The 23,522-nt window shown below is 43.7% G+C and overlaps 3 protein-coding genes across 11 annotated transcripts in view; 2 read left to right on the forward strand and 1 right to left on the reverse strand.

Moving 5' to 3' along the window:
• Window positions 1-6,620, forward strand: part of AGBL2 (AGBL carboxypeptidase 2) — a 29,504-nt gene extending 22,884 nt beyond the window's left edge. For 7 of the 9 annotated variants that reach the window (XM_028740593.2, XM_028740580.2, XM_028740600.2 and 4 more), the window contains 4 exons: window positions 1,157-1,223; window positions 3,550-3,741; window positions 4,052-4,103; window positions 5,397-6,620. In XM_028740593.2, coding sequence (XP_028596426.1) covers window positions 1,157-1,223; window positions 3,550-3,741; window positions 4,052-4,103; window positions 5,397-5,730 — 645 coding nt within the window. In that variant the 3' untranslated portion in view covers window positions 5,731-6,620. The remainder of the gene's footprint in view (window positions 1-1,156; window positions 1,224-3,549; window positions 3,742-4,051; window positions 4,104-5,396) is intronic. The other 2 variants (XM_028740629.2, XM_028740656.2) reach the window with 1 other exon arrangement.
• On the reverse strand, window positions 352-9,864 carry LOC114602463 (phospholipase A2 crotoxin basic subunit CBb-like; the record flags this gene model as incomplete). The annotated part of the gene is made up of 3 exons (XM_077932055.1): window positions 352-3,776; window positions 7,168-7,319; window positions 8,199-9,864. A coding segment is annotated over one exon (564 nt), but the record flags the coding sequence as incomplete, so codon positions are not given.
• Window positions 8,644-22,699, forward strand: MTCH2 (mitochondrial carrier 2). Its single transcript, XM_028740669.2, has 13 exons — window positions 8,644-8,774; window positions 11,204-11,288; window positions 12,230-12,336; window positions 14,301-14,327; window positions 14,604-14,660; window positions 15,893-15,950; window positions 16,687-16,738; window positions 16,956-17,015; window positions 17,383-17,476; window positions 17,986-18,033; window positions 18,538-18,605; window positions 20,786-20,861; window positions 21,379-22,699. Exons 1-13 carry the CDS (start codon window positions 8,688-8,690, stop codon window positions 21,463-21,465), a joined length of 906 nt encoding a protein of 301 aa, XP_028596502.2. The 5' UTR covers window positions 8,644-8,687; the 3' UTR covers window positions 21,466-22,699.
• Window positions 22,700-23,522: the final 823 nt, after the last annotated feature.

The raw sequence follows: 23,522 nt of genomic DNA on the forward strand, positions 1-23,522 counted from the left end.
CTCTCCTCATTTGCACACTAATTTAGGAAAAGGCACGCTGGGGATGCCTTGGCCCTGCAGAGCAGTGGCATTGCTTGGGTTCCCGTTGACAGATGCGTTGCTTCTTACACGTGCCTCAAAAATGGCACTGAAAACGGGCATGGCAGAATGGGGTGGGGGCGGAATAGGGAAACCCCCACTTATGCATGTCCTTTAATGGAACCCCAGTGTAAGTGACTTCTACAGGGGAACAGCAAAAAGTACATGGTTGGTCAAGGGAGCCGTGGACTCAGAAAGGTTGAAAACCACTGATATAGGGTATCACAAAGATGATTGACATCACAGCATATAAGAAACTACAAAGAGAGATGCTTGAACCAAGAGCTCTTTTAATATTGCCAAGGAAATGTAACAAGATAAGAGGACTGAAAAATGCTTTGGAAAAATCCTACAGTACACTTTGGACACACCAAAGAGAGATGAGAAGATATAAAAATAACCAAACTTTGCTGTCAAGGGTACTAGAAACCTTAGCACCTAATATAGTTAGTGGGCATTTACTGGAAAATATGCCTGGAGGGAAATAATGGGGTAGGAACACTCACAAAGGAAGTCCCTTGGGTTTGAGTGCATACTTCTAATATGAAAACACTGAGAAAAGGATAAAGGGATCACTGCTTCCCAACATGCAGCAAAACAGGCATATGTGTGATCTTCACATGATAGATGTCCACAAGTGTGCTATACTCTTTCCTATACTTATGCAAACCAATGTAAGAAAAATGCTGCCTATGAGGTACATCTAAAATAAAGTGGTGTTGGAGGCTTTGAGGTAAGTATCAGTCCATACTGAAAGGTAGCCTTTTCAGCATTGCTTAGCTTAGTTTTTGAACTGAATAAAACAAATACGTGATCAAAAGCAGAAAACAGACCCTTGCAAAAGGACAAAGGCAATCTTCCTGGTTGACTGAAGAGAAGAAAGTCTGTTTATCAACGGGAAAGGTAAAATAGGGTATGGAAATGTTTTGGTGAGCAACACCTGGACACACATGGGCAATGAATGTGCCTACATGGTGGGGGAAAAAAGACATAGGGTGCACTTTAATACTCATTATGAGGCATATATAAAAATAAGAAAGTCAGATACTGATTTATTCTCTACATTTCTTTTATACAGAACCGAAATCTAGAAAATTCACTCTCTACATTTGTGCAAGAAGAAAATGTAGATAAGAAGTATCAAGGTGAGGAATCTATCCTTGCACACATTGCAGAAAATGGCTTTATTTTGGGGTGTGTGTGTGTGTGTGTGTGTGTGTGTGTGTGTGTATATATATATGTCTGTGTTATGGCGAAAGAAAGTTGTGGCAGACAGGAGCCACTACCATGCCACCATGATTAACTATTATTGCTTTATAAATATACAAACATGATAGGCAAACAAGAAGGCAAAGGTTTACTCCTTTTCCCAAATTTCCAAATTGCACCTGTACCTAGGCCCATATAAATCAAGTGATAAATTTCTCTGGATTACATTATAATCAAAGCCTAGTCCGGTTCTCATCTAAGGGAAGCTAAGTGTCCACTGCCCTTTTTTACAGTGGTGTACATGAGCACATATATGGATATGCACCTGTTTTTTTATGTACAGTGGTACCTCTGGTTACGTACTTAATTCATTCCAGAGGTCCGTTCTTAACCTGAAACTGTTCTTAACCTGAAGCACCACTTTAGCTAATGGGGCCTCCCGCTGCTGCCACACTGCCACTGTGCGATTTCTGATCTCATCCTGAAGCAAAGTTCTTAACCTGAGGTACTATTTCAGGGTTAGCAGAGTCTGTAACCTGAAGTGTGTGTAAACTGAAGCATATGTAACCCGAGGTACCACTGTACAGGCAACGGCCAACTGACGTGTGATTGCACATGTGCACACAGTGCCGAACCCAAAAGTGACTCAAAAATGTCACTAAACTATCACTAACATAGTGGAATGGGGGTGGGGTGAAAAACTTTATGCAGGCCCCACTAACATGCAGGGGATCCTGAATGTAACCTCTGTGCAAAATGAGGATTGCCTGTACTGTACTGTACTGTATAAACAGGAATTTTAAAATAGTTTCTGTATACTCCCAAGTACAAGGCAGAGGATGGCATATATTTCTAACAGGGGAGTGGCATCTGTAGTTTGTTAAGGGTACTGGGATTTGTAGCTCTCTGAGGGGTCAACTACAGTTTCCAGAATTCTTTGGAGGATGTTATGTGCCTTAAATGTGTGGTGAATGTGCCTTAAAATGTATAGTGTGGATGTGATCATGTTGCTGCTTTTCAGTTAATAATTTGAAGGTTACCAAAAAGTGTATTTCAGCCATCAAATACCTGGATATACAGAAACTTTTTTAAGTTCCCTCTGGAAGTTAATAATTAATTAATTAATAATACCCCACCCGTCTGACTGGTTTTCCCCAGCAACTCTGTGTGGCTCCCAACTGAATATTAAAAACACAATAAAGCATCAAACATTAAAAACTTCCCTAAACAGGGCTGCCTTCAGATGTCTTCTAAAAGTTGTGTAGTTTTTTATCTCCTTGACATCTGATGGGAGGGCATTCCACAGGAAGGGCACCACTGCCTGGTTCCCTGTAACTTCTCGCAGTGAAGAAACCGTCAGAAGGGCCTTGGACCTCACTGTCCGGGCTGAATGATGGGGGTGGAGACGCTCCTTCAGGTATATTGGGCTGAGGCTGTTTAAGGCTTTAAATATCAGTAACATCACTTTGAATTGTGCTCGGAAATGTACAGTACTGGGAGACAGACAGATGCACCCCCCTCAGAAGGGCATTTCACAAATACTGAACTGCCACCAGGGCTCTAACATGGGTCAACACCAACTGGGCACTAGCCAGAGGTGTAACCACCAACAGAGTTTATACTACTGGTTGTAGGGCCTAAGATGGTTGATAGTAGGAGAGGTGCTCTTTTAGGTACATGGGTCTCAAGGTGCTATCATTCACTTATAACCAGTACAACACTTTCAGGACCCATTTACCAATTTTGCAAGATAGTGGTATTTTAAAAATTCAAAAAAGAAAATGGGATTTGGCATCCACTTGATAAATAAGGCTGGCAATATTCGCTGTTGTGCTTTTGCACACTTTCTGGGTTTTTTATTTTTTTAAGGTAAGCAGACCACCAGCACCCCATGCCCAGAAAAGAAAAAGATAGAGGAATGTATGGGAGTATAGGGAGAGGCAAAAAACTCAGACAGCCCAGATGCATTCTACCAAGCTCTACCCATTGGTATGGAATCACAATTAAAATTGTGGCTGAAAAAACAGGGCTATTCAGCTCCACTTGGCAGTTGTGGAAGCAGGATGCCACAATTGGATTTTGCCCGCATCTTTCTTTGCAGACACTCCAGGGGGCAATATTGAGCTATATCAGAGTATTTGTCACAGACATTTATCTTGCAGTGTACTGAATTGGTAGCAGAATATAGGCTTTCTGGTTGCAGAGGATATTTTGAAGACATTTTACGTTCCTTCATCTTACCTGTGTCTTTCCACTGTGTAGAACTCACTTTGGGTAAGCAGAACATCCCAATAATTGAACCTGAGATAAAGATCAAGGGTCCCCAGCCGCTCCTTGTAGCTATGATTCCATCAATAGAACAGCGACGGAGCCTCACAAAGTCACCCATCAAACAGCACCCATTTTCCTTCCATTTACAGTCTGATGAAGAACTTCATGAGAAACAGAATGCAGGTACAGGACTGGGGTAGTTAAGCAGACAAATTTACCTGTGAGGTTAAGGGACAGAATGAGCATTTAGGAGTGAATGATCCTAATAAGAAAATTCTGCCAGATGAAGAAGACAAATTTAGGTGTGAATCTGGACAAGATGGGTACTACTTCTCTTTAGTTGGAATGTCAGACACCAAATCTAAACCATTGTATTAAGTGAAACAAGACATTGAGGAAAATTCACATCATTGCTGACTTTAGTCCAGCCAGAAATGCACTAGTGTTATTTAGTTTTGATTTGGCATTTGTGTTTCCTTTTACTTCTTTACAGGCACTTGTGTTTCATCCGAATGTCCTCGTGGTCTTGGAGTCAAACGACACAGGTACTACCGGGTCAGAACTCCTCCTGGGCACCATGACAGCCTCCTGAAATGGCATTGATTTAATTGTCTAACTTTAGGCCTTTTCACTTACAATTTACTTACATGATGATACATGTGCAGGAAAACATTACATGTACTTCCAGGAAGCAAGGTGGATTAGTCTTTTGCATCAAAAACAACAAAGTGTCTTGTGGCACCTTAAAGGCAAATACATTTATTGTGGCATAAGATTTTGTGGAATACAGTATACTGCAAATAGTATTTCATCTGTGTTTTTGGACCTCATTTACAGCCACACTCATCATGTATACAACCCCCCTCCCACCCCAAGAAAACCATGTGTATGCATTGTTCCCATAAGGAATTATTTAGTGTTTAAGAGGCCACAAGACGCTTATGGTGTTAGGTTTACAGTTATGTGTGTAGTGTGATGTGAATGCGCTTTACATCCTGAGGCTGTGTAAAGGGCATGTTCTGTACTCACTGACTGTTGCCTGGTGTGTGTGTATTATAATCAGGTTAAACTAGGTGAATTGAGGCTGGGTGGCTAATGTGTGGTGTGATGTAGTTTCTATTTCATGCAAGGTGAAACTTGGAAAGTAGCCTTGGCTAGTTGCTCTTCATTTATCTTTGAGCTATATGATAATTCAACAAATAAAAGGCTACTCGGTTGAGACACACAAAAGTACCAGTAATCTTTGTCAGCACTCCAGCGATTGCTAATCCTGCTTGGTAAAACAACCACCACTGTATTGTATTCTCTCATCTTTTAGAACATGAATGAAAATCAGAAATCAAGGCCAAACCACATGCTTTATTATGCTATATTGCATTTGTCTCAGGATTTTTGTTAAATGGCCACTGGAAACTTGTTGGGATTAGGACCATGGTAGGGCCCATTTTCTACTGTGTTGCAGTCTAAATGAAATTTGCTCCTGGAAACTGCTTCTGTTGTTAGGGAGAAGCTCTTCCTCTCCCCTCCCTGTATACTGTGGTCCTGTTTCTATTCAGGGGTCCTTGCAACTGTTATTTAACAAACAATGCCCCCCAGACATTGTTAAATACAATTGCTCAAGTTAAGAGTCTAACCCTGATAACTAACATTTTCCTGCTGTGAAATGCATGAAATGCTAATACCTTTAGGTTGTGGATAAGCCTTTGTGAAATGAATTTCTTTCACTCTCAATTTATTAATTAATTACAAGTGCTTGTATACCACTTTTTATCTACAATACATTATTTGAAATTTAATTATTTAAAAGAACTATTTTTCTCCCCCAACCCTTTTTTTAGGTCCATGTGGTGGAATCCTGAAGTGCCTTCTGTGACTTTAATGCTGCGTCGAAGTCTTTCTTTGAAATCTCATAGCATTATTGACAACAAAAACCTGTGGAATCTGAACCAAAGCAGGTCACAGATTATTCCCTACCGAGAATACAAATGGAAACCACTCAAAATTGACTACATGGTTCTGAAGTCTGAAAATGAACATCATGCCAAAGTCAGGGGAACTCCAAACATGATTGGACAAAAATATTCATTATTGAAGAACAGAGAGGGTAATCCAAAGGCAAAGTTTGTGCACAAGGAACATCTTGTGCCCTCCTATGAAGCCATAGACTTTTAATAACTCACAAAGAGTTAATTTGTTAGAAGGAAAGCTGGCACTCTCCTGTTGCAGGCCTATTACAAATGTTTAGCACAAAGTCTACTGCATTTTGATGATGAGAGAATTTGGAGTGTTGATAAAGAGGATGGGAGATTTCAGTTGTCTTATTTTTATAGGTTTGTAGCTGAGATTAGCTAATATGAAAGGGCAAAGCTTTTCCCCCTGTTAAGACCTTTGGTTAGTACAATGCATTTCAGGAAGAACACATAATTTCCACCCCTATATTTTATTCATAAAGTGAATATGTAGGAAGTACTTGCAAGGAAGTATTGGCAGGTAGGAGCTGCTGAACCTCCTTGCCCGCAGCTTCTGCAGATGCCTCACATGGCTATTTTTAATTATTCCCCACCAAGTCAGGGTCGAAAATCAGAAGAGGGGAAAGATCCAGTGGGCATAGGATGACTCAGTGAGTGTGAGGGGTTAAACAGCCTTTCCCTCATGCTAATTCTCTATAAATTCCACTTCCACCATCAGACACGCATTCCCCAGCCCTCCACCATTACTTCCCAAATTCACATTTACTGAGGTTGCATGTCATTCTACCATTTTTTCCCTTTTGTAACCCCCCCCAAAGTTTCCTATCAAATGTGTACATGAATTATTATTATTTTAATGATGAAGGGTGAATATCTGAAATACTATTACGTTGAATTAATAATAGATGATTGTGTAGCAGTGGGCACAATTATAACAGAAACAATTCTGTTGCTGTAATGTTGGAACCACACAGGGAAAAAATGCAATACTCAGCTACAGGTTTTGTAGCGTTTTTACCTCTAAAGTGGTACTGTTACTCTTTGTGAGTGAAAAGTATGTCTTGTTGAACATTAAACGGCATAGTAAAGGTACTGAAGGTGCAACTCTATTTTTTTAAGTTTTCAGTTGTCATAAAATAATTGTTAGTGTTCTAAAACACACCCAAACAGAACATATTTATGTAGAAATCTATTGAATGATATTTCATTTTGCACAATGTAGCTAAAAACTATTTCTGTGAAGAATCCATCCACTCGGGTGTAAACTTTGATGACCTGTTATAAACAAGTCAGTTGTGTTACCATTAAGCTATAATTTATTCTCACTATGAAGATTGATTATAATCCAGGAAGGAACGAAGAAATCTCACATTAAATATGTGTCTGTACTGCAAATGAGAAACAGACTGGCAAATCTACATACATTTTCCTCTTCCTCTCTTTAGTATTAAACTAGCATCTACTAGTTTAGCATCTGCTACAATTTGTTTCTGTCAAGTAACTCTTTCACTACCTATTTTTGTCCCAAAATACACAAAAAATCTAGGAAAAGTACAATTTCATATATTTTTTAACCAGTTATTCTGGCAGGAAAGCATATCTGAACTAAAATGCACCTTATATGCAGCTATAATTTTACCTTATTCACTGTCACCTCCTGCCTTTCTTCCCTATGTTTAAGTGCCTTGGAAATTTCCTTCAGTGTCCAAATAATGGGAGAGATGTGTTGGCTTCAAAACATTGGGAATACTTCACCTGTCCACTCCATTTTCCTTGTTGCTATTGCTGCTGCTGTTCTGAGAATGAGAGGGAACTAGTTTTTTTCTGTAAAAGGGCAGGCATGTGCACCAGCAACATTTTAAAAATTAAACAGTCAAGGCTTGGTTTTCTCTGGAAAGTGGGAAAGGGAGATGATGAAGGGAAAATTACAGTGGGGATGGGCTGAAAGGATATTACATTTTGAGACTGCACAAGAGTCTAGGTGCTGAGCAACAATGCATAAGCTCTTCTCTTAACACAAGCTGGAAGTTTTGAAATGCTAGAAGCATTACTTGCTTTGGTAGTATTGCATATTAACCGAATGTGGAAAATTCCTGGGTAATAATTAAAGCACTTTAAATGAATGCTTGATTTTGGTCTAGGCAGCTTCCCTGAGAGCAAGGATGTCCAAAGTAAGATGAGACTTGAATTGCAAACTAAATAGAGCGGCGGCGGCAGCGGCAGCGCTTGCTTTGTTAGTTAGTTTGACTTTCTACTAGGAAAGTGATCCTGCAAATGCTTACTGAAGAAGTCCTTTGTAGTCAATGTCAATTGTACTACAGTTCTGCCAGGAAGGCATGGAAGCAGAAGAAAAACAACAACCCTGAGTTTTCATTAGCCATGAACATTTTAACTGGTAAGCATCTAATGGTACACAGAGCGAAGAAAACCTAACGATTGCTGAAAACCTAACGTATTGGCGAATAAACTATATTAAACACTTGTTGACTTTCCCGACTTCAATGCCCTCTACTACACATCCGGCGCCTGCCAATGACTTATTATGTAGCTAAAACTGGGCGCGGATAGTGTACTCTTCTCGCGACAGCTTCTTCCCATTCTGCAGTGGCTACTCCGATACACAATCTACAATTTCCTACCTTTAGGTCAGAAGATTCTTAGCCCACCTACCGTGTGACGCAAAAGCCTGTTTTTTTTCCTTATTGCCTGACAGAAACAGATCTAAGAAGCACGACGAGAAATGCCAAGAGAAATTCAATGGGACGGGGGGGGATGTAGAGTTGTGTACCACCGTAGACCTCGCTGACACTTCAGTTCTATACAGTACTCTGATCCTTTTTACCACCGAGCTGCAAAGCTATAGAGCGGCGACCATAGAGAATCAGCTTTCGGGTTGGTTGGTTTTTACCGGAAGTTCAGGCTGCAGGTCACTGTCAATATTGCTTCCCCCCCCCCATAGGCTAGGCCTATCGCGCTCTAGAAGTGGCGGAAACAGGGACTAGCTGGAACCGGAAGTAGTTGGAGTGGGAGGGGAGGGAAAGGACGTGGAGGCAGCGGCTCGAGCCGTATCTTCCTCTACCGCAGGTCACGTGGAGGTGGCGCGGTAGCCTCTGCTTCCATCCCCCCACCCCCCTCGGCGGAGCCCGGCGCGGCTGCAGCATGGCGGACACGGCCTCTCAGATGCTGCTGGGCTCCGGCCTCACGGTGCTGTCGCAGCCGCTCATGTACGTGAAGGTGCTCGTGCAGGTGAGGCCTTCAGTCCTGGCAGGTTTTCCTCGCTCGTGGGGGCGGCATTGAGTGGGTGGGAGGAGGTCAAAGCAGCCCCAGGTCGCCTCCCGCCCTCGCTCACTGGGGAAGAAGTTGCCTCCTCTCTCCCAAACGCGTTTCCATGGCAGCGCCCCCCCCCCCCGCGTAGCCAGCAGCCCCTCGAAGTAGCGGAGTCGCCCTTCGCCTTGGGTCGTATTCGGGCCTTGCTTTGCTTCAGACTTCCTTTTCGCAGGGCGGCGGCTGCTCGCCTCCCTGCCCCGAGGCGTAGCAGCAGCAGCAGCGCCGCCGCCCCGGCGGAGGAAAAAGAAAGCCGCTCGTAGGGACGCGGGAAGCGCTTCCTCATTTTCGCACCATCCAAACAGCAGGCGCTGTCATTTGCAGTGCAACTTCGCTTTGGAGTCTTTCTTTATTGCGCTGCCTAGAACCGCAGGTGTTGAGGTGGGTCCGGCGAGGGGAGCCCTTGGGAATCAGCAGCCGCAGCCTGTTCTCTTCCAGAGTTGAATGGTTACTTACGAGACCCCCTCGAGACTGGTCGTGGGGAAAGACTTCCCCAGGGTAGAATTTCAGTCCAGTTACGGTGAATGGCTGGGCAAGGGTCCCTGGGTCCTTTGCAGAGAGCCTCCCTGTTGTAGAAAGAATGCTTCCTGCGGGGTTTTGCTGCTGTCAAGCACTCCGCCAGCTGCTTGTCACACTCGCATGCCATCCTGCCGCAGATACTCGTGGACTGGCATTCCGTCTCTGATCCGTTGCACGAGAGTTTGTACCGCTGCCACTTTACCCTGCGGTGACACTTTAAGGAGACCCTGGCGTGGCGGTAACAGCAGTCATGAATGAAACAGCACTGATCCACTGCATCCACGGGGCTTCCAGAACCACCAGTTCCACAGTAGCAGCCATATAGATTGAGTCCTAGCAGTGGGATTTGCAACCGGTGCCGGTAACACCAGAGGGTTAAAATCAGATCCAAGACACTGCGTTTCTCTCGCTTGCTGCCTTTGCTGTGTCCGCATTCCTGAGAGAACAAAATTGCCAGTGCTAGCCACAGAACAACCCTCATTGCAGAAGCCAATGTTTAATTTTAGCCAGTTTCAGACTGGCATACCTCACTCAAATGTTTTTGTGAGCCTGGCTGATTTCTGAATCTGGATCAGTTTTCTGCGCTGGTTTTATGTGTGCCTCGTATTCAAATTTGTCCTCTTCTCATTTTTATTGGTAGCGTTTCGGACACTCCCAGTAGTTCCAGCCTCAAGAACTTCTTTATTTAGTATATTTGGCTGCATGTTGCTTTTGGCCAGCTGTGGCTTTGTACTCGTATCGTCATTGGCTGAAAAGCATAGCTGCCCCAGGTACAACAGCCCTGTCTGTTAAAATATTTAACAGCCTGCATATCCACCTTCTAATAAAAAATGCAGGAATGGGAAGCACATTAGCATTTCGGAGTTTGGATACACAAATTCCTATAAAGTAAGGTTCAGAATTTAAGGGCAAAGGACAATTGTGAGACTTTCTGTTATTAGCCTCACAGTGGTTCTCATATGATTCACTACACAGAGGATATGTGGAGCTATGTAGTGGGATATCTATCTCAAAAATAAATACCGCCTACCTCTGCCAAGAAAGCACATTGTCTTCTTTGGTAAATTGGACTTGTGAAACACAGTGTCCAATTTGTCCGTAAAACTTTTTGCTAAATTGCAGACCTTGATAATGTGAGTTATAAACTATGGAAAACATGTTGCCTAGTATGATATAGTGTGACAAGTCAAGTGGCTATTCACAGCATAAAAAGCAAAATAGCTCCATGTTCTCAACTAGTTGTTTAACATTTAATCACAGCAAACTTATCTTCAGAGTCACCTAGATCACATCAAGGACAAACATTTTAAAATAACTTTACCTGGTTGGAAAAAATGCAGGGGGGAATCACTTTGGAGCAAAGAAGTGGGGGAATATGGTGCAGCGTCTGTGGGGATATATGTTTGGTCTGTAGCGCCAAATTTTATTTAAAGTATTTATTTCCTGTTCTTTAGCCAAAAAGATTCCCAGAACATCTTATGACAATCACTAGTAAGACATATATATGTATAGCACTAAGAGATGGCACCTGGTATCCAGTGATCCTGCCAGACTTTCTGCTGAACTGCAGACCACCCAGACATTTAATGTGAGCTACAAACTGTTACCATCTTCTGAATATAGTGGTTTTAGAACTTTAAACTTACAGTTAGTAGCACAGCCATAGAATTCGAAGAACAAAAAATCTATCCTATTTTCTCTTATGGTTCAGTTTTCAAGTGTCCAGTGAGTGGAACAGCCGTAGTTGTTCACTGCTAGGGAATGTTGGGGTTATTCTTTGGGGTGCTGTTCACACTGTAGAGGTTGCTGTAGGCTGTCTCTTTATTTTGAAGGTGGGATATGAACCCCTCCCTCCAACTCTGGGAAGAAATATCTTTGGGCGACAGGTCTATCAGCTGCCTGGTCTCTTTGCTTATGGTGAGTGCATAATGTATAAGATTTGTGAATGAGCCAGAAAGACTTAAAGCAGGATTGGATTGCTGTAATTGCTGCACTGCACTTGGCGGTGCCTATGCCTTTGAAGCAGAGCTTCTCATGTGTACACGGATTAGCTAGAGATCCTGCAACTGTTGGCACAGTGGCAGTTTATATAGGTAAAGTGGTGAGTCTCAACTCTTAAGACGCTTCAGTGCTACAGCCATGATCATTGGCTTTTGAATTCATGCGGTGAGACAGAGTTAGAATAACAGGAAAGTACAATGTTTGGGCATCTGAGCCTCTCTCTTCCTGTAGCCTATTGCCCTTCAAGTATCCTTCATATGATTTATCCTGTGCATGCATGTGCATGTCCCAGCAATGCCACACTTCATGCTCCGACTTGTATATTATTGGCTCTGAGCTTGCTTGCTTTCTTGCACACTGTTACTCAAACTTAGGATCATTAACAAGTAACTTGTTACTGCAACCCAGAGATGGGGGAGCTGTGACCCTCTAGATGTTGTTCAACTTCCTAACCATTTGGCAATATCTGGGAAACCTGTGACTTTCCCTCCTTGTTGTAGAGAATGGCAGAGTTTGGGAAGGGCAAGCCGGGTTCTGGTGCATGCTGACATTATTTTAAGTGTAGTCCAATGTTCAGTTAAGCATGCTCAAATAAATAGGACATGAGCATGCTTTGCTGTGCAGGAGATTATGCCTGCAGCTGTGTATCGTGACCTTTGTACTGAAGTTTCTAACTTGGCATCAGGCCCGGTCTTCTCTAGCATGGGATAGGCCGAGTTTTAAATAGTTTTGCATCCCTAACTTCTTTTTTTAAAACACATTTTTGAGTGCTGGAATCTCCTCTAGGCAGGTGTGTGAATGGGGTGAGAGTCAATGTTGAGTATGATCCTTTAATCTGTATTGACTTCTGTTTTCAGCTAAACACATTATGAAGATTGATGGAAGGGCTGGACTCTTCAAAGGTTTGACTCCTAGACTCTGCTCAGGAGCTATCGGCACTATAGTGCACAGTAAGGTTTTACAGGTACTATATAATTTTATTCTATAGCAACATTAGTATGCTAAACATTTCACAATCTGATAAAGTCAGCCATGCCCTGCTAAGCCATGCCAATAAGGCGTTAGTTGCCTTTTTAAGGCAGTGAAAATCGTTATTTGGAACACCTGTAGAACAGTGTGCAACTTCAGGCATTATTCCCGCCTTCCCTAGACTCAAGTTGCGTTCTGTGGCTTATCAGAGATTGGAAGGAATGCTTGCTATGGCAAATATGAGGAGGGTGTTTGTAGTTGTCTAGGATTAAGCCTTAGTAAACACAGTGGGCTGTTTCCACATGGAATGTATCACTTGAATGAGTTTTATCTGCTCCCCTCCTTCTCTTGTGTGCTCCCATTCATTAAATTGCATCCTCTTCAGTGTAACCCCAAATTTCCAGTTGTATTCAAATAATCAGGGTATGGTATGTACTCAGCATTCACACAGGGGTTGTAAACTAGCTTAAAGCCTTGGCAGACAAAATTTGTTCTTAGAGCACCAAAGCATAGCTTGGCATTTTATGGCCCAAGCCAACAACAGTTCCAAATAAAGGTATTTGCAAGTCAGACTTTTTGGTTGCTACCAATAATTATTGTGATTGATGCTGAGAGTGAATGGGAAGATACTTGACAGTTTCATGGGGTGGTTTCCAGCAAAGTATTTTGCTAGTGCAAGGGCTTCTGGCTGTGCAGCAGAACTTCCCTTCTCCTCTCCCCATGCATCCTCTAAATGTATTCCGGGGGGTTACCCCAATCCTCTGAAGCAGATTTGGGGAGGGTGCACGGGTGAGGAGAGTGAGATGAAGTTCTGTTGCACTAACAGAACTACTATTTTGGATACGACGCATGGTTTTGACCATACAATCAGGTCTCTAAGCATCAAAACTGTTTATTTATAGGATGCACTATTTTGATCTAAATTTAGTTTAGCCTTGTTTTCTGTGGACTGCCTGGATTGCTACAGTGGCCACTTGGTTGTGCCAACCTGTAAGTAGCAGTTTCAGTTTTTTAAGGCTGTTTCTCTGCTTTTAGTTACACAGAAGAACTAGATTGGCAGATGACTCAAATGCACATTGCTTTCAATAATTAATCTGTGAAGAATCCTATATAACTCATAGATATATAAGTAGTGTTGTTGACTTAGAATACATCTTGGAGAAATTACTGAACATATTGTGGGATAATAGCTGCAGAGTAACATGCAGGTTTTTATAGGTATATGAAAATCCTTCAGAAGTACTGTATTTTTCCATCTATAAGATGCCCCCATGTATAAGAGGACCCCTGTTTTTTCAGCCCAAAATTAAGAAATAAATATTTTAAACATTCTGTGTATAAGACGACCCCCAATTTTAAACTTTAAAAATTTGGGGGAAAATATAGTCTTATACATGGAAAAATATAGTATGTATTACTTTTTCCCAAAAATTCAGCTGGCTTGCAATAAGAGTATGAGAAGTAATATGTACCTTCTTTTCATTGGGAATAATTCAAGTAACAATCTTGAGGACATTTTTGAGACAGACAGCATGGAATATTGAAATATATATAAAAAAATTAAAAATTGTCCAGTAGCACCTTAGAGACCAACTAAGTTTGTTCTTGGTATAAGCTTTCATGTGCATGAACACTTCTTGAGATACACTGTATCTGAAGAAGTGTGCATGCACACAAGAGCTTATACCAAGAACTAACTTAGTTGGTCTTTAAGGTGCTGCTGGACATTTATTATTATTATTTTATATATTTCGACAGTGTCAGACCAACACGGCTACCTACCTGAATATAGAAGCATGGAATATTCTTATTCTTATTAATTAAATTTATTAGACACCTTTTCTTGCAATCCAATCGTGGGAATGGGAAAGTGAATGTGAAGACAATTACGTATGCTTAAAATGCTGAGAATGAGGAGATAAGCCATGGGCTCATTTTTCTCTGTTTTCCTACTTCTAGCACTGCCAGGAAGCTGATCAAGTTGAGGTAAGTAGGTTCTTAGCTTTTATTTGTTTGCATGAATTGCTTCTCCCCTTCCCACCCAAGTGATTGCTCCTCTATTTCCCTTCCCTGAGCTCATGGGTATTGGGAGGTGGCTGCTGCCTGTATCAGATGGTATGTAGTGTAGTGCATTCTCTGGGAGTTCTGGAGTTCTCCAGAATATCTTCCATCCAGAATTAGACAGCACAACAAGATATCTTCTACAGACAGCACTGGAAATGCCGTCACCCCATGACTTCTGATGCTCACTTTTCTCTCCAGGACCCAGGGATCAGCCCCAAGGAATCCTCGTCCTCCTTGGAGCAAGTTGTTAAGGAGGTAAGAGATGGATTCATTTGTCATGGGCTAAGCTGGGATGTATTAGGATTTCACATGCACAGGTGCCAGGGTTGAATGGTGACAATCTGTTCACTGATAGAACTGATCAGGCATTGTGTTTTGGATAAATTAACATGGGCAGCCTCCAGGAATAGGAGCCAAGCTTGGCTCCCCTTCAAAAGAGGCACTGCCACCTACTCGCTGCTAAAAGATGCTGGGCGAGCAGCAGGGTGTGTGAGGTGAATGACTGGGTGGCAAAGACAAGTCAGGCAGTGGGGAACCCTTTAGAGCAGCAGTTCTCAACCTGTGGGTCCCCAGATGTTGTTGAACTACAACGTCCATCATCCCTGAGCTCTGGCCTTGCTAGCTAGGGGTGATGGGAGTTGTAGTTCAACGACATCTGGGGACCCACAGGTTGAGAAAGGCTGCTTTAGAGCCTATGGGGCCCTTGGTTGGTGCCTGGCAATGGTGCAGAAGTGTCCCACATTGCAGCCTGCCAGTTTTGTTCCATATCAGTGAACAGAGGCATGCAATATTGGGTTGTAATTAACCCAGCATTAAGGAAGGTTCTGCTTGCCCGAAGGATCAATTTATTCTCTCCTCCCACTGTGCACTGTCCTGGGGGTTCTCTCAATCCTCCAGAGCAGATTTTAGAAGGATGTGGCAGGAGGAGAGGGAGGGCAAGTCCTGTTACGTGAGTGGGAATCCTTGCATTGGCTTCCATGGGGGGGAGACTGGGGGAAAAGCACATTGTACAAGCAGAAGCCCTTGGGCAGGGCTTTTGCTGATGGGTTTGTTAAGTGAATCCCACCCAATATGACAGGATGTCTGCAAGCTGTTTAAAGGGGAGTGTACATCCATGCACAGAAGTCCTAGAACTAGAGAGATGAGGCACCTAGAAAGAGCCCTTCCAGTGTGCTGTAGTGGGCAATAGGATGCACTTGGAAAGTCTGTGCCTAGCGTGATAATAGAGCAAAGCACTGTCTCTAAATGAGCTGAAACCTGTGGCTCGGCTGAAACTAGCTTTGATTGGTAGAGCAATTATAAACTCAGTTTTAACCTCAAAGTGCAGCTCCTTAGCACAAATGCTTCGAGTTGTAACTCACACTAAGTGACAGCCATTAGGTGCTTTAGTGGAACCTGGTCAGATGGGGAGCATTCTGTCATTTTAAATCTTGCCATTTCCTTGGCTGGCTTTCTGCTGATGTTTTTGCCATTCCTTTTGGTCATAGACTTCTCAAGAGATGATTGCACGTTCTGCTGCTACCCTAGTCACCCACCCTTTTCATGGTAAGTAGGGGCCAGTAGCCTTTTGGTCACTGCCAGCACACATTTACCTCCCTGGCAACAAGAAAGAGGAAAGTCATTCACCAGCCTTTCCTTGTTACATTCAGGTCCCTTCATGGTCATTGTTTTTTGTGCTTTGGCTATCCATCTTGCACAGTGCTGGCTTTGATCAATTATCTGATATGTAATTATTTACTGATGACATTTATACTCTGTTTTTCCTAATCAGCTGAAGGTGCCTTAACAAAATAAGTCAAAACACACTGGAAGCCAGTGCAGCTGTTTCAGTAAGGGGGTCACATGGTCCCTGTACGCAGCCCCTGTTAACAGGCTGGCTGCAGCATTCTGCCAATTGTAGCTTTCAAAAGCAGCCCAACGTAGAGAGCATTGCAGTAATCCAAATGTGATGTGTATGAGGCAAGTGTTGTCGTGACCAAGAATGGGCATAGTTGGCACACTGGTGTCAGCTAGGCAAAGGCATTCTGGCCACAGCTGTCACTTGGGCATCCAAGGTCATAGCTCCTTACCATGGCCTGAATTTTCAAGGGGCATTCTATTCCATTTAATTGTGGTTGAACCCCTGTTCCCGAACCAGGGGCATATCTGTCCTGTCTGAGTTAAGCTTCAATCAGGAGAGCGGCGAAGTCGTGTGTTCCTGTGTTGGCCTGAGTAGGGGAAGGAGAGTGGGGAGGATCCTTGCTGATGTCATTTCCCTTTTCCCTCCGTCCTTGTCCTTCAGTGATCACGTTGAGGTGTATGGTGCAGTTCATTGGCAGAGAGACCAAGTACAGGTATGTGCATATTTGTGACCAGGCGGCTTCCTTTGGACTTTAGCCCACAAGGCCAATGCCTTTTTTGTAGGAGAACTTAAAAAGAGGCCAGGGAGCAATTAGTGTGTGAGCACAGAGGTTTCCTGTCATCGTTTAAGTTGAAAACAGGGAGGGGGTCAGGGAGAGCCACTTGTTTCTTGATTTCTGAGAGTAAATGAATTTCTTTCTTAATTTTCAGTGGGGTGTTCAGCTCCTTTGTCACCATTTACCGGGAAGAGGGCATCTTGGGATTTTTTGCGTGAGTATTTGCTTGGGGGGGGGGGTGAACTTCCTTTTGTACCTGCCATGGTTGTTGGTTCATGGGGGACATGGGGAACAGGGAGGGACAGAGGGCGAGTCCAATTATGGCCAGAGCTCATGGGAGGCAGAATGTTCAACTAGTTGAAACTTTGGTCTAATTCAGCCCAGATTTTCTTAAGCAGATTGTGATCTTTCTTGGGAGCATGTGTAACATTGTGCTTTGCACTAAAGTTAATCAGCCTCCCATCATGGAAATACAGCCAGACTTTCTGCCTCACACACTGGAGGGAAGCATGCATATGTATGTAAGATGTTTTTTCCAGGCAGTATGTGGCCTCACTTATCAGGTTTTTTTCCTTTTCCAGGGGCCTTATTCCCCGCCTGCTTGGGGACATCCTGTCCTTGTGGCTCTGTAACATGCTGGCCTACCTCATCAATACCTATGCACTGGAGAATGGGGTAAGTAGACTACAAGTAGTGTGATATATATCAGTGATATATGGGGTGTGGACAATGGAGTGCTGGGCTCAGGTAGGCAGGTATGAAAGGTTTCCTCTCCTATCCTTGGTCAGCTTGAAAGGTCCCTATCATGGTCCTGGTGCACATCCTCCTGAGCAACAGTGGAACCTTGGGTTACGTTACCCTCAGGTAGTGTAAACTTCGGGTTGCAAAAGCGACAAACCTGGAAGTGTTTCGCCGCGCGCACATGTGCAGAAGCGGTCTCTCCGGTTGCGAAAACTTTGGGATACGGCTGGACCTCCTGAACGGATCCCGTTCACAACCAGAAGCTGTATATCCTTTTTGTCCCCAACCTCTGAATGTGGTTGCATGTTGCTACCTCCATTACATCTAGTAATTTCAGGCAGCTCCTTCAGATTTTGCTCCAGTGCAGGGATTATGATGGACTTGGGAATGACTACTCTTAATTGAGGAACAGGGGTCAATTACTTTGTTTCTCTTCTTTCTAGGTCTCCACCATGACTGAGATGAAAAGCTATTCTCAGGCTGTCACTGGAGTGAGTGTACAGTTCATTTCTCTTTCCTGTGGGAAAAGGGGGCGGGTTGTGTCCTGAGGATGTGAGTGTAGGCTTGAGCACTTCATCCTGAAGTTGAGGGTGGTGCTGGTGATGTCCTCTTCAAGAAGCCTTGCAAGCTGTACACCTCAGGATCTCTGTTCAATACCTCTGAGATCCGTCTGATCTCTAGTGCTGAGCTCTTAAGTAGGTGCTGTTGCTTGGCTCAAACTACTGTTTGGCTTAAACTGAACAATTACCAGCCGTTTCATTTTATCTGCTTCGTGATTGCTGTGAACTCCTGTCCTGAAACAGAATTGCGACTGCAATAACGCTTCACTGCCCTGTGGAGCTCCTCCTCTCTAGCCTAAGGCATGCTCCCTGCAACTACAGGGTGACTGTTCGATTTGCTGTAGCTATAAGAAGGTTCTGCCATTAAGAGGCCATCAGCTGGGTGGGGCTTGGGGACTCTTTTCATTGGTGTATTTTGCTGTATTGTATCTGCAGTTCTTTGCCAGTATGCTGACTTACCCCTTTGTACTCGTCTCAAACCTGATGGCCATTAATAGTTGTGGGTAAGTGCAGAGTCTGATTTCTCTAACTTGGCTTTTGATTGTGTGTTTTCAAATGTATAATACAAGCAGTTCAGTCTCATTTAGTCTTGGTTTGTCAGGTCCCTTTCCTTCATGAAGCAATGAGAGCTTTAGCAATGTGCTGCATCTCGCATCTGTTCCCTTCATATTTTCAGCAGCTGCTTTTCAGTGTTTAGGTACCACAACCCACAGAGCTTGAAAATAAAGCATCTGACATGGAAAGTCTCCTAGAATAGCTCTTAAGGGTTTAATTTAAAAGTTCAGTGGTCAAAGAGCCATCTCCTTCACTGCGCCCTGCCTATGTTCAAAATAGTTGTGGCTGGAGATGCAGCTAAGGACTTCTAAAAATTTGAACCTGGCTTTCAATCTTGTGGTCATCTGCAAATCCAGTAAATATTTTTAAATTCATGTGGACACTACAGGTCTATTCAATAGATTTCCAATCTCAAGAGAAAATAAGGGATCTGTCCTGTTTCTCCCCGTGGTTGTCAAGCTTTTTTTAATTATTCATTTATGGGTGTTGATTTTATTTATGAGTCTGATCACGCAGAGGTAGAAAATTGTGATTCTTTCATTGTTTGATGGGTTAGACCAAGCTTCCTCAACCTCGGCCCTCCAGATGTTTTGAGACTACAATTCCCATCATTCCTGACCACTGGTCCTGCTACCTAGGGATCATGGGAGTTGTAGGCCAAAAACATCTGGAGGGCCAAGGTTGAGGAAGCCTGGGTTAGACACTGGGATGTACCTTCTGGCCACTAGGAGACAGGATGTTGAGAACTGTGGAGTCTCTTGAGAAAATACTTAAATTATAGGTCTGGTTCACACATCACATGAAACCATAGTTAATGTGAATGAGCATGTTATGGGCTTATTGCTTGGTTTGGAGAGAAGCAAGCAGACAACAAGCCAAGACATGTGGTTTGTTGCTCCCCATGCAGACAGAAGCTGAGGAGAAGTGAAGTAAGGACTTCTGAGCCCACTGCACTTTCACAATAAACCATGGTTAAACTTGCATTAAACCATGCTTTTAAGCATTAACTATGACACGGGTGGCGCTGTGGTCTAAACCACAGAGCCTAGGGCTTGCCAATCGGAAGGTTGGCAGTTCGAATCCCCGTGCTGGGGTGAGCTCCAATTGTTCGGTCCCAGCTCCTGCCCACCTCGCAGTTCGAAAGCATGCCAAGTGCAAGTAGATAAATAGGCACCGCTCTGGCAGGAAGATAAATGGTGTTTCCATGCGCTGCTCTGGTTCGCCAGAAGCAGCTTAGTCATGCTGGCCACATGACCCAGAAGCTGTTCGGACAAACGCGGGCTCCCTCGGCCTATAGAGCAAGGTGAGCATGCAACTCCAGAGTCGTCTGCGACTGGAACTAACGGTCAGGGGTACCTTTACCTATGGCTACGTGCAAGTCAGACCTATCGTTATTTCTGTTCCCAACAACAGGTAGTCATATTCTCAGAGACAACTTGCAAGAAGAGCATGAAAGCAACAACCCTTCCTTGTCATTTGTCTCCAGCATATATTAATAGAGTCTGCCTCTAAACATGGGGATTCTATTAGCCTCTGTATCAGTTATGTGAAAAAACATTTCTGTTAGTTAGTTCTGAATGCCCTGCCAGCTTGTTTCACTGTGTTTACTCTCACCCACTGCAGTGCAAATCTATGAGAAGGGGAGAAAGGTTTATATTTTTCTTCACTTATCTCTACATTATTCAAGATTTTATAAACCTCTTGCATTCTTTTGTGAGCTTTCTCTCTCTTTTTTTTTACACCCTCTGGACAAATAATTTTGCTTTGCTTTACACCAGAGCTGACTCATCATGGTAGTAAAGATGGGCTTTGGTTGTCTGGGTGCCTTGCCTTGTACAGCACAGCAAAAAGCTGGCTGCAAGCCTGAACTGCTGGTGTACAAATGCATTTTTATCTAAAAGAAACAGACCTTTTACTTTGCTCATTGATTCAGACCTATCTCTCTCTCTCTTTTTTTTAATCTAAAAGCTCAGCCTGAATGCTCTTCGAAGTAATTGCTCTAGTCTAGAAGTTGCATCTGGGCTACTGTTTCCCAAGTGACTATGAAACTAGAAATGGATGTTCTGCACATGGGATATTGTTGGTGAACCATTTTGGTAAATTACCCTGGTCTCTTGCTGTTTTTCAGGCTCGCTGGTGGCCTCCCTCCTTATGCCCCAGCCTACTCGTCCTGGTTACACTGCTGGAGCCAGCTACAAGGAGAGGTATGTCTGTCTTGTCTGCCCTTTCATTAGAGGACCATAGCATCTTGCCCTTGATGTGGGTGGGAGAGGAATAATTGGCAATACAGAGTCCCCCTCTCCAATTCTTCCAGGGGTTTCTGCCGTTGGGTGTACCAGCCTCCCAAGCAAGGATGCCAGACCAAGATGTCACTATGTGGCTTGGGGTGCCCTCACCTCTTCTGGGTGCATTCCAGCTGCCACACCAAGTGTTGATGTTCCAGGGTGGGCAAGCTTCATCTCTTGGGGCTTAGTTTTATGGTTAGGAGAGCCTTGAAATAGGGAGCCCTCTCCAAGCTCTCTTTCTTCAGGAAAGAAGAGAGAAAGCGAGACTCTGTCCCCACTCCAATTAAAACAGATTACCCCTGACAGAATTTGACCCTCAGTTGGGGAGGAAAAACCCCTCTGTATTTGTTGCTGGCAAGATGCTGGACCTCTGTCCCCAAAGTCTCAGTCTCTATTCACATTCCCTCTCATGCCTCCTTTTTCCTCGTGTTTTCAGGGTAACATGAGCAGAGGGAACAGCCTGTTTTTCCGGAAGGTGCCTGCAGGGAAGCGGTATGTGTGGGAAGAGAAGAGATTTCACTGAGCCCTGGGCCTCTTGCGGCCGCTCCAGATGCACAGAATGATGGCAGTGTGTTGATTTCTATACAGTTTTTTAAAAAAGAAAAATAATCAAATTAATCTTGGGCAATGGACCTGGCTGTGAGCATGACTTAATGACAAGTGTGATGGGGGGAGTTTCATTTCTGTCTCTCAGATCGGTGGAAGGCAGCAGGGGCAAGGATGACAGGAAAGCTACCCCTGTCAGAGGAAGAAAAAAAAAAGACGGCTTACACTGTTGGGAATGTGGAGAGTTCTTTTCCTTTTCCCGAGAGCACTGATGTCTGTGTTGATGGGAATGCTATCTTTCTCCCCAGCTCCTACCTTCTGATGGTACCATCCCAGGACTACTGTGGGTTGCTGGGGGAAAGTGGACCAATATTTTTTTTCCTCCTGTCCCCAGACAGTACAGCTCTTAGCCTTCTCCCCTTCAAACATTTTGTTATATTCAGGCATGAAAAGATTGCTGGCAAATTGCTAGCCCTGCCTGGCTGTGCAGGGAGTTAAGCATTATGGAAGCTGTGGTGGGCAAATCAAGCATGTGTGCTGTCACCAAGCAGATCTGGAGTGTGCCTCTAAATTTCCTTGGCAACACTCTTGTGATAGCCACCACGGAGAATGTTGCTTGAAATGGTTCCACACTGCCATTGCATGGTGGGGGGGGGGGTGTTCCAGGGCAGATGCTCACTATGTGGATTAGGCAGGCTTCCTCCCCTTACCCAATCAAGCCACTGCAAGCAGTCAGATTTGTGGTGGAAATGACCCAGTCTGGCCATTAAGAGGTGGTGTGCACAAGGCTCCCACACAGTGACGGCTGCCATATTGTGATCTAAATTGGCCTCTCTGTGGTCACAGTAATTTGTGAATCGGGCCTCCACAGCCGAAATGTTGGGGCACTCTGAGGAACAAGTCCCTGCATCTCATCTGCTACTGTTTCAGGGGTTCTGAACAAACCTTGGGGGGGAGGGGGAGATAGAAAGCAACTGTCTTCTGAAAGTGTTTTTCCAAGAGGATTGAAATGTGTCAAATGCAGTCTATTGGCCATAAGAGGTTCTAGAAGAGGAGAGTTCTTATGTGTCTGTGCCTAGCAAAATTGCTCTTTGAAAGCATGACCGTGAAACCACTGGCAGTGCGGAATGTGACGTGTTAACTCAGTATGCTATTAGGAAAGTCTCTATTAGCATTCTTTGTTAATAAAGTTGTAGACAGTGTAACCAGAAGGCATAATTCCTGTAGGCTTTTGTTCTCGTACAAACCAGCCAGCTAAGGCAGAAGAGGGTGAAGTTAGCCCCCTGTCCTCATTCCTGTACGATCTGTGCTACTCGCTCTTGGACCTTCCATGATTTCACAAAAAAAGCATGGTTGCTGCTACTCACGTCACATTACCATCTCCAAAAAAGAAATGCTGGGTTTGTGAGGGACGGAGGTGGCGGTTTGCCGTATTTGTCTAGTGCCTAAAGATGTAGCTTTTAGACAGGGGTATTTTGTACACTCATTTGCAAACTATAAAAGGGGGTTACATTTCCAGCCACATTTTTCTTCTTTCTTAGCTCTTATCTTACACTCACTCTAGATGGCATTTAGGGGCTGGTTGGTTTGTGGATTGGAGCAAGGCCGCCATTTCTTGGAGGATGAATGGATCAAACTGCACTAGTATGTGACCAAATAGATGATAATGAATATGAATTAGGGTGATGAACATAGGTGAACATAATGTCATGAAATGCAAAAGCAGCTGCATATCTACTATGCTGGTGGGGCCAGTAGTACAGGTAGGATACTTACATTTCTAAGAGCCTAAATTGGTCTTCATCAATATGGTACCCACCAGATATTTTGGACTACAACTCACATCATCACTGATTAGTCATGCTAGCTGGGGTGGATGGGAGTTGTGCCCTTCAGATGTTTTTGGATCTGGAGTAAGAAACATCTTGTCTAAATGGATAAAGAGGATAGGAGTGAAGATGATGCAGAGAATTGCCCACAAGTACTAAGAGTACACACAGACACCTGTGCAATTTTCCAGTAAACTATTAACAT

Source organism: Podarcis muralis, chromosome 1 (assembly GCF_964188315.1).
Source record: "Podarcis muralis chromosome 1, rPodMur119.hap1.1, whole genome shotgun sequence".
Lineage (NCBI taxonomy): Eukaryota > Metazoa > Chordata > Lepidosauria > Squamata > Lacertidae > Podarcis > Podarcis muralis.